General features: G+C 55.4%; 3 protein-coding genes across 10 annotated transcripts in view; 2 read left to right on the top strand and 1 right to left on the bottom strand.

Moving 5' to 3' along the window:
- PSMB2 (proteasome 20S subunit beta 2) overlaps positions 1-13,242 on the top strand; it is a 69,370-nt gene extending 56,128 nt beyond the window's left edge. Inside the window, exon 7 of the mRNA XM_054571962.1 lies at positions 13,231-13,242. The gene's annotated coding sequence lies outside the window, so the exon portion shown is untranslated. The remainder of the gene's footprint in view (positions 1-13,230) is intronic.
- Positions 4,229-12,846, bottom strand: NCDN (neurochondrin). 4 transcript variants are annotated; one of them, XM_054571958.1, is made up of 7 exons: positions 12,724-12,846; positions 11,372-11,542; positions 9,307-10,275; positions 8,318-8,559; positions 7,538-7,762; positions 7,022-7,164; positions 4,229-5,763 (listed from the first exon to the last, which is right to left on the bottom strand). In XM_054571958.1, the coding sequence occupies exons 2-7, from the start codon at positions 11,492-11,494 to the stop codon at positions 5,327-5,329; spliced, it is 2,139 nt and encodes a 712-aa protein (XP_054427933.1). In that variant the 5' UTR covers positions 11,495-11,542; positions 12,724-12,846; the 3' UTR covers positions 4,229-5,326. The 4 variants fall into 4 exon arrangements, with proteins under 4 accessions (XP_054427933.1, XP_054427932.1, XP_054427931.1 ...); XM_054571957.1 differs by having other exon boundaries at positions 11,372-11,512; positions 12,724-12,817; XM_054571956.1 differs by having other exon boundaries at positions 11,372-11,512; positions 12,388-12,784.
- Positions 12,962-14,699, top strand: part of KIAA0319L (KIAA0319 like) — a 97,161-nt gene continuing 95,423 nt past the window's right edge. For 2 of the 5 annotated variants that reach the window (XM_054571950.1, XM_054571955.1), the window contains exon 1: positions 12,962-13,050. In XM_054571950.1, coding sequence (XP_054427925.1) covers positions 13,037-13,050 — 14 coding nt within the window. In that variant the 5' untranslated portion in view covers positions 12,962-13,036. Of the gene's footprint in view, positions 13,055-13,199; positions 13,385-14,699 lie in introns of those variants that run through there. The other 3 variants (XM_054571954.1, XM_054571952.1, XM_054571951.1) reach the window with 3 other exon arrangements.

Below are 14,699 nucleotides of genomic sequence, written 5' to 3'. Positions count from 1 at the left end.
CCTTTCTAGTGAAGTGGAAGACAAGAACGTAAAGGTAAAATTAGTGAGATAGATTAGAGGAGAGGGGAGGTAGAGGAGACACCACGAACCTGTGAAATGCATGGGGAGGACACTTGAGGGGAATAGCCCAGGAATAGGTGCAGAGCTCAGGTCTGGGTCTTCTCAGCCTGGGGGGCTGTGGGGAAGGAGGAGACTAACAGCAGCCAAAAATTCATCATCAGGAACTTTCCAGAGGTTGGAACCACCAGCTGGAGTGGTGAAGTAGAATTGGGCAGCTCTGTGACCTTCATGCCTAGAACAGATCAGAGGTCAGGAGTGTGTGTGTGTGTGTGTGTGTGTGTGTGTCTACATATGTGGGTGCAAGTCTGTGGTAAGACCACTTTTATCCCCATCCTCACCTTCAGAAAAGGACATTAGAAGTCAGGCTCCAGGACAGGTACGTGTGTGTCAATGTGTCGCATGCAGGTTGGTGGACCCGCTGGGGAGAAGTCCAGCGTGGCAAGGCCGGTAATGCCCACGCCCAGCGGCGGGGATCCCCTCCTTCCTCCAGAGGTTTGGGAAGGCCAGAGTGAATACTCGATGGGCTGGCCACCTGCCCAGTGGCTTCCCTGGGTTTCCTCACCCAACTTCCCTGCAACTGAAGACGCCCCCTTTTTGCCTTGTGCTCCTTTCTTCTCCGGCCATTTCTCAGTCTTCTAATTTCTCTCTTTTCCTCCACATCTTTCATGTCAGATATTTATCCTCAGAATTGAAGCTTCTGCCTTGCTATCTACAATTGTCATGAGTGAGTCCATCCCCTCTCAAAACTTTAATGACTATCTCCCAGCCTTGTTATCTCCAGTCTGTATCTCTCACTAGAAATCCAGGCCAACAGATGGCAGCGGACAGTAGGGTGTTCCCTCCAGACATCTCACTGCTGCCGTCTGAAACTTGCCAGGTCCAAAACTGAACGCAGCACCTCCTCCCTCCCCCAGCAGCCCTTACCTGCTTATCCTCCTGAGTTCTCTACTTTCATAAATGGCACCACCATCCTTTGAATTAAAAAGAGAATCATCCCAGACTGAATTCCACCCCCCTGCCCCCACCGCCACCTAAGCTACTCCTCATGGTGTGTTGTCATTTCAGACCCTTAAACATCTCTCTCTCTCCCTCCGTCAGCACTGTAAGCTACCATACGCTGTCTCGTAGACCAGTAGTTCTCAAGGGGTGGTCTCTGGGCCAGCATCATCTACATGACCTGGGAATGTGTCAGAAGTGCCAGTTCTTGGGTCCCTCCGCAAATGTAATTCTGGGGGTGCGGCCTGGCAACCTGTGTTTTAATCAGCCTATACGGTGACTCAGAAGCACAGTGAAGTCTGAGAACCACTGCCTAGACCATTGCAGACCCAGTAACCGGTCTGCTGCCTGCATCCAGATCTTGTCTGATCCAATTCCAATTTCATTTAGCAGCAAGAGTGACTAGACCGTGCAGCCGCCCTACTGAAAACTCTGCTGGGGCTCCCCATGGCCTATTGCCAGGGAAAAAAGTTTAAACACTCTGCCCAGCTTTCCAGACAGCTGCAACTTATTTTCCTTTCCTGCCTTATGAACTACTTCACAAGGTGAAAGGAGAAACAGAAAACATGTCCTGCGCTGGGTTTGGTGTGCGGCAGGTGCTCAATGAATGTTTTTAAAGAAATGATAGAGGAATGAATAGATGAGTTTGTGAATCTCTTGGTCTACTGAGTGTTCCTATAGGAGGCTTCCATGTGAGCATGACCCTGGATAGCCGGACATAGAACCCAGCTATAGTCTGAAGATTATAAATGATTTCGCTTATGGCTACTGGGGAGAGGGATGTTCTCCATTGTCTGGTGCTAATTTGGGGGCTCTCAAAAACTTAAGGGTCCTATGGCTGCAGACTCTTTCAGGGCCAAGGCACTGCTCACTCTCTGAGACACATGCATGCATGTGGATGCCTGGGGCACACAAGCAGACACCCCTAGGCAGATGGGACACACAACGTGCACAGAGACACTCATGGGAAACATACAACATGGGAATAAAGGACATACAAATATGTTGACATACAGGTACACACATCCAAACATATAGACTCCCATGTGGCATATTTAACATATTGCTCTTTCCCCAGGCTTAAAATGTTCCCTCTGTTTTCAAAAAGTGAGCCTGCATTTGGACATTTATGTAAGGAAAAACTCTGGCCTGCCTCCTTCCTTGTTGACACAGCCACCCTCCCCCCAGCCTTTCATAACGTTCTGCTCTGGGCCTGGCTGAGCGCAGCGAGGGGGAAATCTGGCACAAGGAGATGCTTAGGCTCCACCTTGTGGTAAAATCTTATAACTGCGGCTCAAGTCTCCCTTTCTCCTTGAAAGCCGAATTACCAGGAGGAAGCTTGGCTTCTCCAAGTTAGCCTAACCCTCTCCCTGTTCTGGGGCCCAGAATTCTTCCACCATCCCTCACTAAAGTACAGCCAGAGTACATTCTGCTTTGTATTATGAGGCTTTCTTCAACATTTGGCTCCCCCACTGCAGGAGTGCAGGGGCTGTGAGTAGTTGTCACTTGCTTTGGGGTCCTTCTCTGCTCTTTGCATTTCCCCAAAGGACCTCAACGACACTCAGGACTTTAAGGGCCCTCTATACAGACAAGTTACATATCTTTCTCACCCGGACCTGTCTCAACTCCCGAGTGTGGAAAACAACTGCCCCCTGGATATACCCCCAAGTAGCACAAATTCACCATTTACATTTAGAGCTTATATTGTGCACAAACCTGTTTCCCAGTATTTCCCATGACAGTGAATGGCTTTATGCACTCAGTGGACCGGGTCAGGAATCTGGAAGTCATCCCTGGCTCTTCATCCCTCTTCATTTCATTAATCACCATGCCCTATTATATAATTCCCACTGATGTTTCTTCCATTCTCACTGCCGCTGGCTTAGTTCAGACTTACCACCTCCTCTCTAAACTCTGTGCCTCAGTCGCCCCTCCTGCAGCCAAAATCATCTTGCTTAAACGCAAACTGGGTCACATTCAATCTGCTCAAAGGTCTGCAGCCCCAGCATGGTCCCACGTCGGAGCTTCTTAGCACGGCACCCCAGGACTTGTGAGATCTGGCCCATGTCCACTGGTCCGGCCTCACCTTCCACACTGCCCACTCGCATTTTCCACGGCAGCATTAATGACCTACTTGCAGTTCCCAAGCTTGCACGCCTTTACACCTGCTGTTCCTCTGCTTGTCTACATGGCAAACCCTCTTCACCCTCAGGTCTCAAACAGTTTTCCTGGGCTTATTCAGCCAGGCCAAGGGGCTCTCGGGCTCCAGGCCTGCTTTGTTCAGTGCCTCATAGGAGTAACTTTTTATACCTTTATTGTTTATACCTTGTTGCTTCTTGTCTGTTTTCCCTCTAGGTTCTAAGCTGCTTGAGGGCACGATATGTCTTCTCATATTTTTCAGGGATTTCAGGGAATCCATGCTAAGAACATGACTTGCAGTACATCCAATAAATAAACAAATGTTCCTCTCTGTCTGTGCATAGCCAACCGTAAGTAGGCACTTGGTACATGCTCAGTGAACACTTGCAGGTTCGAGGGCCTAGGTGGAGAAGGGTCTGCACAGAGTGAGGGCCCGGGGCTGGTCTGGCTTGGGCTCAGGTCTGGTGAGGCAGTGGGTGCTCTGCTCATCTCCCGCGGAGGACTCAGGCCCCTCCCCTTCTCACCTGGCATAGATGTTCTACTGGGGTAGTAGTGATTGAATTTTTAAAAATTACCAACACTTGAAAATCAGATTTCACATAGAAATGAGGATTTCGGAATTTTCTTTAAAAATTGGAGGATGCAGCCGTGCCACTTGGCAACAGCCTGCTGACGTGGAGGGACAGCACTTCATTTGTACAGAAGAGCACCAGGGCCCCCACTAGGCCTGGTCACATCAACCTGTGTTTGCAACCCTGCTCTAGCAATGGAGGGCATGGGCGGAGAAGTCAGATGGCCTGCAGCGTCTTGCCTCTGGCACTTAGCTGTTAACACTTTGAGCAAGTCACCTACCCATGGCTAAGTTTCTTCACCTGTAAAATCAGGACAATAACGCTTGCTTCCTAGGATTCCGTGGTGGGCTGGGTAACACTTGTGAATTGTGCTTGGCAAGGCTTGTGTTCAGCAAATGGTAGCTGTGAGCTGCTGGGGCCTGGGAGCGAGAAGGTGCAGGACAGACCACACAGGCACCGTCTTCACCAATGAACATTTATTGAGTGTCCACATGTGCACAGCTTTGAACTTGGCAATCACAGAACAAACTGGGGGAGGGGAGGGAGAAAAGAGGGGACAGGGAAGCAAGGACTAAGGTATGTTGGGGGGGTCCCCCTGGGTTCATAAGAAAGGTAGTCCCTGCTGGAGCCGCCAGTCGCGTCTCTCTGCAGAGAGGAGTCATAGGCAGGGGTGGGATTTAAAGCCAGGCACCACGATGCGATGGGGTGCAATCACTAGGGAAACATGCGGTTTCTGGGAAAGTGCCCCTCCTGTTCCTGGCTCCAGCCAGGCCAGATGGCACCAGAAGGACAGAAATTAGATGCTCAGGTGTCCAAGCAGGGGTAAGGACTGGCAAAATAAAACACCCCCCCCCAACCCTCATCGTCACTCTGCTGTAACACGACACAAAAGCTTAAGAGACCACAGGGCCCAAGGGCTTTTGGGTCCCCTCAAACAAGCTCAGGTGGAAGGTTCCCCCGACCACACCGGGCCTGTCTGTCCCAGGTTTCCCTGGATGGATGGAGCATTTCAGACCCTGGGTCGCTGAAGTTTGTAGGAAGAACTGTGATGTCAATGGCCTGAGCCTGCGCTCTGCCCAGGAGGGCCATGGACAAGAATTGAATGGCCAATTTAAAAAAGACGTGGACCTGGAAGGCCAGAGGGGCACCACAGCCAAGGAAGCCCACACCCTGGCCGGCAGGGCGCATGGGCTGAAGCAGCCAGCTCCTGCCAGCCCCGACCCACCCTGGGGTCTCCCTCCTGTGGGGAGCCAGACATCGGCCACCATGACACTTTAAAGCCCCCCTCTCTGGGGACTACTCCAATCGTCCCCGACCTGGCGGGGACAGCCACTTTGATTTCCAAGACAATCCCTGCCCCTGAGCAGCTCCAGGGGCGGGACGCAGTTCCTTACACTTGAAGGGTGGGCACCATGCCCTTGCTCTTGAAAAAGCCAGAAAGCTGGGGTGTTTTGGGGGGGAGTTGGGTAGGGGGATCCAGTTTGGGGGCTTCAGGGAAGATGCCTCCTCCCTCCTTCCCTCACTGCCCACCCCCGGGTCTGTCCCCAGTGGACACCCCCTCAGGGTTCCGACAGGCATTGCTCCAGGGCAGCCATGCGGTAGTGGCTGGCCGTCTCCTCCCCCGCCTGCAGCCTCATGGCCTCCCGGCACAGCCGGTTGGCCCGTGCCAACTCCACCAGGACACCCTGATAGGCGGCCACCATCTCGGGCTTGACGGAGTTGGGGCTGACGCTGCCTAGCAGCTGGAGCAGCTCCTGCGGCCAGCGGGAGCGCAGGGCGGCGGGGGCCAGCCAGGGCAGCAGCGGCACGCAGCCCGTGAAGGCCTGCATGCCCAGGAACCAGAGCTCCTGCAGATCGGCCCAGATGCCCTCGTAGTCAGGGGACAGGGCCAGCACTGCCTGGTCTGAGCCAGGTGTGGCCCGGGCCACATGGGATTGCGATAGGAAGAGGATGGCGGCCGCGAAGAAACCTCTGGATGCTGGTGTTCCCTGAAGAGCTGGAAGGCAAGAAGGAGTGGCGGCATGAGCCAGATGGGTCGGCTGCTTTGCCAGGCCCGTCCTCCTCCTTCCTGAGTGGGCCCCCAGGGGGCCGAAGCATAGCCTGGAATCAGCTCTCCTGGGTTCAAACCCTTTCTTTGATTTCACTGAGTCGCTTTGGATAATTCACTCTTTTGGGTCTTGTTTCTTTACTTGTAAAGCAGGGCCTACAATAGTGCTCTTAGAAATCTGCTACGAGAATTAAATGTAATAATCTTGGTACACTCAGTCTCACAGTTGGCCTTCCTGCGTAGTCTGAGTGGTGAGGGGAGCCCCTGCTGGGCCTAGGGCTCCTCAATGGGCTGAGGAGGCTGCACCAGTTTGACTCTGGGGCCAGAAGAGGGCGCCAGAGGGGACCGAGGAGCTGGTGACCCAGCTTTGCTTAACCTGCGGGACTGGGGGTCACCCCTGCACTGCAGACCCTCTCCGGGAGGCTGTCAATCTAACCTGGTGGCATTTGTGGGTGAACCAGCAGTGGGGTTCTACTCAGGACCTGTGGTGATGTTGCTTGGGACTGAGGAAGTTCGGGGGCTAGGGAGCAGGGGGGCCCCTCTTCCTGCTGCTGGGTACTCCCTCTGGGATCCTTACAGGGAACAGAGGCAACTGAGGGCATGAGCTCAGTACACCCTGTTCCCAGGCATCTGCTCTCCAACTCCGCCCTGACAGATGGGGCAGAGGGATCAGGCGGGGACAGGGGGACCCAAGCAGACACCCATGGCCAAAGTGGGACACCAAGGACTGGCAGGGGTTGGAGGGGACGCCCCTCCCCCTGCACAGAGCCAGAGTAAAGCAGGGCTGGGGAGAGGATATGTACCGAGGAGCAGCAGGCACTGAAGCCTGTCACAAGGGAGGTGAGGTGCTGAGCAGAGAAAAACCTCAATGGAGAGAAATAAGGCTTCTGAGTCAAGGCTGGGGGTGGCTCCACCTTGAAAACACTGGATTCACATTCCTTGGGTGGCTGGATTTCCAGGTGCCTGTGCCTGTGCTCCTGAGTAGGCCTGTACTTACACCCACCAGACTTGCCTTAGAAGTCTTCAGAAGGAAGAGCATGATATCATTTTGTGAAAGGGTGGGGTGGGGGATGGAGACACACTTCAGAGTTCCTCTGGATTGGAAAATTCTGTAAAACCATTTTCTGTAAATGGTGACATGCCTGGGACCAGCAGGTCACCCAGGCCATCTGCCCCCACCCACTAGGACCGGGTCCCCAGGGCTTACCTGGAGAGGTGCTGAGGAGCCGGGCCATGAGGAGGCCCAGGGTGGCCACGTTGGCAGCTAGAAGCAGCCTCCCCTGCTGCTGCACTAGTGCGGGCAGCGACGTCATCAGAGTGTTCATAAGAGATGTGAAGCACGCATCTCGCCTGGGCAGAAAGGGAGGTAAACACGGGAGAAGGTAAGCGGAGGTTGATAGAGCCAGACCGAGCCCTGGGAACACCTCAGAGCCTGGGTTCCCAGCTTCACCAGGCCAGGATCTGGCAAATTTGGCAGCAGGGTGGAGAGTTAATTTTGGTCCCCACTCATGGCATCTGGGGAGCAGAGACTGGGTTGACTGGAACAGGTAGACGTGCCCAGGAGGGTTCCAAAGATGGGGGTGGTTCTGTCTATTCTGCGACTCTTTCATTCTAACACTAACAGGAACCCGTGGGCACAGGGAAACAAAGCAGGAGATGGAAATTTGGGGCAACTCTGAACAGCACCCCCCCTTGCTTCCTCCAACCTCCTCCCCAGCCTCACTTGATCAACCCTGGGGCAGTGACCACGAGGTTGAGGAAGATGTGGCAGCAGGTCTGCAGGCCGATCTCCACGCTGTCAGGCAGCACTGAGGTGTCATGGCCGGGGGATGTGAGTTCCCACTGCTGCAGGAAATACTTGCACAGAAGTGAGGGTGCCCCCTCCTTGATCAGGATCTCCCGGGGCCCGTCTTCGACTGTCAGGTGGCACCAGCCGGGCAGAAGGAGCCTGGAGGTGTGGAAGGGACAGATGTGTGAGGAGTCGGGAGTTCCTTTTTGGGGGCACACCGCCTGAGAGACGGAAGTAGGGGAGAAGGAGCACGCATTCTCACAGGTACCACAGAACAAGTACAACAAGCTTTGGACTTAGAAAGGCTGAGAGGCTCAGACTTGGGCTCTGCCACATGGTGGGAGTGTGGGCAAGTGACTTTAACCTCTCTGAGCCTCACTCTTCTCACCTGGAAGACATGGATGAGACTTACGTCACAGATTTGCTGTGTGGAACTAATGAGATCGTTTTGGTAAAGGGTATAGAAAAATGCCCGATGTGTTACCCAATAAGCATGAGCATTCTCCTTATAGAGAAACATGGGGAAGCAAGGGAGACTTGGCAGCCCAGGAGCCCCGTGGGGACAAGCCCTCCCGACAGGAATAACCCTCACGGCAGTAGTGTGCCCCAACCAGTGAGTCTGGCCCAGCTCAGTTTGGGGGAGAGGTGTCTACTCTGTGCTGCACTTTTCTTTTAGAACAGTCTGGATGGACAGGCTGTGAACTGTAAACTCACCGGAGAGCATCCCCTGGCCAGGTGGGCCCTGGGGTGGTGGGGGAGATGGCCAGGGTGGCCACCTGCTGAGACAGGTCATTGGCTTCTTCAGCCTCCTCATAGAGGGTCTTGGCATAGCGAACGAGGAAGGGCAGCAGTTGGCAGACCTCCTTGCGCAGGGATGAGGTCTCTTCGGCCAGCCAAGCACCCAGGATCCGTACCGAAGCAAACACAAAGGGCTCCTTCTGCTTCTCTGGCCCCACCTGTTGCCACAGGACCCCCTTGAGATGGAGCAGAACCAGAGCCCCTCCCCAGCCTAGAGAGCACGCTGGCCAGCCCTGGAATTACACACCTAGAAGGGAGTTCTGGCCTGGGAGCCCTTCCAAGATAGGTCCTCAAGGCATGACTGCTGAGCCAGCTGGACTTCAGATATCATGCCCCCGCAGTTTTGGGACTCAACCAGCATCCCCCCGTCCTATCACCTCTAAAGTATCTCAGGGCTAAAGTATCCAGAGCTAAAAAAACATTCCCTCTACAGCAGCCCTGACCTGCGAGTAGGCTGAGTCTCTACAGAGGACAGGACCCAGGCAGCCCCGCTCCTTTTCCCTACAGGGTAACAAGTTTGTATGGGCATGTATGTAAAACAATGCTATAGATTGAGCAGAACAGACAGCTTTGATTGTGTGTGTGTGTGTGTGTGTGTGTATCGGGGGGAGGGTCGTGAGTGGGAAGTTATTGTGTTGTGTGTGCGTGTATGTACTGTGATGTGAGTGCACATATGGTGTGTGGTATGACACTTGTGTGGAGGCACGGGGAGGGAGCGTGAGGGAGGCTGGGTCACACACTACTCCAAGGAGCGCTGCAGGATCAGTCCTCGGTAAGAGCATCTTCGCTGTCCCCCCCCGCCCTGCCCCAACGTCACACGGAGGTGAGGGAGTTTTACTTCTCCCTTTCCCTTGCCTTATGGTTTCCCTGCGCCGGATTCCCCCTGTGAACCACTGTGCCCTCACCTGCTGCAGGTAGTGAATGACAGCCCCGATGGCCTCCTTCATGATGCTCACAAGCTGCACCTTCTGTGGCTCCTTAAGCAGTGACTGCTCACAGCGGGTGCATTCCTGGATCCCCAACTCCATGAGGGCATAGCAGGCAGTCACCACATCCTCTTTTACCTCTGTTCCTGTCTCCTCCAGTGCCAGCCGTACCTCCACGCACGCCAGATTTACCAGCAGGGCCAGGAACTTGCTCCCGGAGCTGCCCGCCGGGATCCAGTTGGAGCCACAGGCGTGTGCCAGGCGGGCTGCCAGCTTTAGTGCGGGGTTGCGCTGCCAGGAGCTCAGCTTGCTGCCGAGGATGCGTGCCAGCCCGGCCTGCAGATCCCGGAGGCATTCAGAGGGCACAGTTGTCGGGGGCAGAAAGAGAGGCAGCAGCTGGCAGAGCTCAAACTTGCTGGCATCCTCAGCTTTCTGGAAATCTTCACTGAGGCCCCGCAACACGGCCAGCAGGTCAGGCTCCGCCTCCTTCCAGCACTGTGTCTCGGCAGCAGCCAGCAGCCCCACCAGAAGTGCCAGGGCCTGGTCAAAGCCATAGCCATGCCCCAGGTATGCCTGACACAGGGCAGACACGGTGCCACCAGCAATGAGGTGCCGGGGCCCACGGGGTGTACCTGCCACAGCCGTCAGGCATTGGTAGGTGTCATCGATCATGGAACGGCGGGCAGCATCATCGGGGTCCCCCCGGGCTGTGAGGAAGGTGCTAAGGATGGGGATCTTGTTCAGGACCTGGGGATGGGCGGCCAGTTCAGGATCACTGCAGAAGCAGGCCAGCAGGGCCACACCCAGGGCTCGGAGAACGTGGTCAGGGCAGCCATCCGGCGCCTCCTTGGTGGTCAGGAGACGATTGGGGAAGGTGAAGCCCACAGCGTCGAAGATCCGCCGCCGAGTTTTGGCATCGATGTCGCCCGCTTTGACTGCCTTGGTCACCTGAAGGGGAGCATGTGCTATCAGCAGAATGAAAGAGGTGGCAAAGACTGTCCCTTGCACCCTGGGGTGTTGACTCTAGAAGGATTAGGTTATGTAATAGGACCCACTCTGGGGTCAGAAAGCCTCCCAGAGGTCATTTCATCTGGTTCCTTCTTTCTCCCTGGAGACAGATAGGAGTGACGACTTCTAGGATCCCTCATCTGTGTGATTATCTCTGGGGAGGGGAGGTCCAGGCCCCCTCAACTACTCCTGCTGTCTCATCACCTGGTCAACTGAGAAGTTCTTCCTGATATCTAATCTTGATGCCCACAGCCTGGGATAGAAGGGGCTTAGGACTCCACATTTAAAATCCTCCAAGGACTTAGAGTCCCTTCCTAATTGTCCCTCCCTCCAGAGAACGCTCCGATCCATTCCCGCCACCTTCTCAGGGGAAATGGCTCCTGTGTCTCGCCGCTCTGCCTGTCAAAACATTTCCCCTTACATTTCACCTAAACACCTCCTCTGCTGCAGTGTGAGCCCTTGACTCCAGAGCCTTCTCCCTGTTGCCATGGCAAACAAGCAGCAGGCTGTACTCCCTCCTCCCTTCACCCCCACACACCAACCCCCCCCTTCCCAGCACTGCAGCTCCTGCTCTGCTGTCCCCAGCTTGGGTTCCTCCAACAGGGTTAAGCGCAGATCCAGCTCCCTTACACCCAACCTACCTACTGCCATCCTGGCCATCCCCTGGGACCCCTTCCCAGTCACTTTCAGTCCTGCTCTTCTTTCCACCCCCAGAACAATCATCCTCAGCCTTCAAGTACTCTGCACTAGTTACTACCTGCTGCTGTTACCCTATGAGTCAGCTCCCATCTGCTCTGGGACACCCCAGAGAGCAGACCCAGGCAGCCTCCTCCAAGGCTCCTAGGGCCACAGGCATTATTCACTCCCAATCTCTCCTTTGCCCCTGTACTCAGTCCAAAGAGGCACCTTGGGCCTACTTTGGTGACTCCAGGGTTACCAACACCACCCATATATCCCTGAGGACTTGCTGACCCCATTCCTAGGGGACCCAACCACCCAGCCCTTCCCACCTCCCAATTTTCAGCCAGCTCCTTACTAGCAGCAGGGCTGCAAACTGCTCGCTGTCATTCTTGGCCTCACGGAGGGCTCCCAGGTAGCGCTCCAGGGTGGGGTTTCGGCTCTCTGCCTGGTTCAGAGCTGGCTCACAATCCGAGGCCATGATGCCAGTCTTGCCCAACTGTGAACACAAGAGGGACTGAGCATCCCTCTGCAGAGGAGGGGCGGGGGTGGGGGTGGGAGTGGAAGATGGAAGGAGGGATTAGCACAGAGGGAGGGGAGGATCAGGAGGGATGGGATCCTCAGAACTGACCTCCCTCTAAAGGGCTGGAACTACAAATCTTTAGGGACGAAGGGACCCTGCTCCAAGGTCACCTCTAGACAAAGTGAGAACGAAAGGACCATGCATACTGCTGCTCAGTTGGACAGGTCTCTTCACCAACCTCTTGGGAGTGGGAGGGGGCTGGCCCCACTGTTCAGCTGCCCCCTGGCACCAGAAGCCTAGTTTTAGCTCCCTCCACTAAGGCACACAAGGAGGGACTGGTGAGGACAAGACAGGTGGGAATGGAGACATACAGGGCGAAGTTCGATTATCCGCACTCAGGCTGACAGGAGGGAAAAGGGCATTCTAGGTTTTCTTTCCCCTCCCCTCTTCAGAAGAGGCAGGACACGAGCCTCGGTTGAAGTGAGGATGCAGGGCACTGACCAGGAAAGGCTTGGAGGTTCCTCTGGGGACCCCACCCCTCCAGCCAGGGCTCTCAGTCGCCCCCACAGGCTCCTTGCCTCCTCTCCTTTCCCTCCCTTGGGCAGAAGCTGCAGCAGCAGCAGCAGCAGCAGCAGCAGGAGAAGAAGGAGCAGCAGAATTAACCCCTTGCTCTCCCTCTCCTCGCCCTCCTCGCCCCGCTACCAGCTTGTGGATGCCGGCAGGGGTTGGAGAAGCAAGAAAGGGTCCCGGGCAGGTCCCAGGACAACGGAGAATCCAAAAGCCGGATAATCGAAGCGGGGCTGCAGAGATGGGGAGATGAGAAGGGGAGAAGGGTTCCTGGCGGTCACCACCTGTCCCGCCGCGGCCAAGTCACAACACGACATTGATGAAGTCACGACAGGGCGGCGATGAGATCACACTTCACGATGGCGCGGTGATGTCACGGAGAGATCACGGTAAAATCACGACATGGGACAGCCCCCAAAGATGACAGGGCAAATAAAAAAAAAATAGCTATATGTTGAGAAGAGCTGTGACAAAATGGAGTCTCGACAGGGCACGATGATGTCGCGATATGAAGCGATGGAGTCACGATAGGGTCCCCGGGTGTGTTGGCGTCGATCAGCGCCGTCTCGGAGAGGCCCCAGCTGGGATGTAGGGGAGGGCCTGAAGGGGGCTGAGCTCACCAGGCTGCGGCCCCGAGCGGCGAGGTCTTCTCCGAGCGCGATGCTGCTAGAGCCTGGGGCCGCTGCTCACGCCGCTTTGCCCACTCCTGGCTCCGGACAGCTTCAGCTCCACCCCCACCCCCGCAGAGCTCTCGACCAATCCTGGGCGGCTTCACTCCAGGCTCTGGCCAATGACACGGCGGGGCGCTAAGCCATAGGGGGTGCTGCCGTTGCCGCCATCTTGCTTGTGGGTATTGCCCGAGTCTGGGGCCCTGGGCTCGCGCAAGGCAGGCAGACTGCCTCTGGAGAACGGGAGGCGACAGCCTGGAGGCTCATGTTCCTTTGCCCGTAGGTAGTTCTACCTCCCAGCACTGCCCCTCCTCCCCCTCGTGCTCGCGGCTGGAATTGAGCTTCCGGGGTGGTGGGGCAGGAGGGCTTCCTTAGCATGAAGAGCGTATTTCCGGGTTGAGCTCTAGGAGGTGGGAGGAGGCGGCGTTTCCGGCTGCTGTCGCTGTCCAGGGAGGCTGAGGCAAGAGGGAGCTGCCGGGTGGGAAGCCCGCACTGCCTTCTTCCTCTTCCTCCGCCTCTGGGTGAGGGGAGCGGAGGTTGGGACCCTGACCCCATGGACTGGGAGGCGGAGGCTCCCGAGAGCCGGGGCCCTGCTGTGTGGCCCTGAGCCCCGGTAGGTGGTCGGAGGCGGCTGGCTGCCTGGCCGAGGACCACGAGCTCAGGGGAGGGGCAAACGGGACGGGCTATTTCTGGGGGTGCGCTGGCCGGGTGTTGGGACCTTGAGGTGGCGCTTCTGGCCCGGCTAGGGCAGCCAGCTTCTTCTGGCTTTACAGGTGCGGAGCCCGAGTCCCAGGCTTACTCCGCATCTTTCAGGCCGGCACCTAGTCCTGCAGCTCCCTCCATCCCGTGACTAACAGACAGACAGACAGACCGGCTGGGGGTGCTGCTGTCTGAACTCCCTCGACTTCTGCAGCCTCGCCCTCAGCTGGTGTCTCTGGTGTTCGGTGTTTGCAAAGAGATGAAAAGTTGGTGCAGATTAAGCAGGGCGGGGCTGAGCACGAGGGGTAAATCCCCGTGCGACAGCTGCCTTATCCAGTACTGGGAAAAGTATACCCCGCGGAAGGGTCCTGTGGTGGCTGCAGGGAGCACAAAGGTGAAATGCAGGAAGCCAAACGAGGAAACCTAGGCGGGTTTCCAGGGAAGCGTTGCCTTCTCTCACCTCCTGGTGATTGTGCCCAACCGACAATAGAGGCAATAGGTGAGGGGCATTAGCTGCCTCTTCTCTTGCTTTCTTACGTGATTAGCAGACCGGTAGCTAGGAACAAATTGGAAAGACGACCCCAGCCCCGAACAGTCTGTTCATTTTTCTAGCTAGTTGGAAAACAGTGTCTGCAAATATAAGCAAAGCCGTTCATGGCAGTCTATTCTGTAACTTTCTCAAATATCTGAGACTTTTTTTTTTTTCCTCAAAAGGGAGCTTTCTTCTCGGTTACTCACACTCTTTGAATAGGCTGTTTCAGACCTGTTCTGTCATTGTTCAAACATCTTAACGCTGTGTACATAAATGGAGTTCCACGTATGTAGCTGACAGACTGAACTATGATACATTCCCCGTCAACCTGAAGTATTAAGTAAACATTACCCCCTGCTCTGTCTGAACAGCTGCTGCAACAGAGAGTGCTTTTATTTCGGGTATACTTGTAACGCCCCAAATGCCAGAACTGTTGCAAGCTTTTCTAGATTTTCATTTGTCAAGTATTGTGGGGGTGTGTGCTTTTCACTGGGCTGTTACCTTTGATTCTGAAACCAACCATTTGGATCTTGGTGATGTGTTGTTGTTACTGCCCTGGTCAGCAAGCCTTTGACTGGACCCTAGCAGTGATTTGTGCCCTGGGGCAATTGTAGGTTTCATAGGAATGGCTGGTTGGAAGTTCACAGGAAAATAGCTCTGCCTCTCTCTCATGCATGGTTTGTAAGATATTGTACTT

Source organism: Pteronotus mesoamericanus, unplaced genomic scaffold (genome assembly GCF_021234165.1).
Source record: "Pteronotus mesoamericanus isolate MK-2021 breed Mesoamerican mustached bat unplaced genomic scaffold, CSHL_Meso_final contig_221, whole genome shotgun sequence".
NCBI classification, from domain to species: domain Eukaryota; kingdom Metazoa; phylum Chordata; class Mammalia; order Chiroptera; family Mormoopidae; genus Pteronotus; species Pteronotus mesoamericanus.
This window is presented reverse-complemented; position numbering and strand designations above follow the sequence as displayed.

Coding starts and splice junctions, on each gene's coding strand:
- NCDN (XM_054571956.1), bottom strand. CDS start 12,420: ATGTCGTGTTGTGACTTGGCCGCGGCGGGACAG. Junction 10,276..11,371: donor AGTTTGCAGCCCTGCTGCTA/GTAAGGAGCTGG, acceptor GCTCCCCTTCAG/GTGACCAAGGCAGTCAAAGC. Junction 5,764..7,021: donor GCTCCTCAGCACCTCTCCAG/GTAAGCCCTGGG, acceptor CTTGCCTTCCAG/CTCTTCAGGGAACACCAGCA.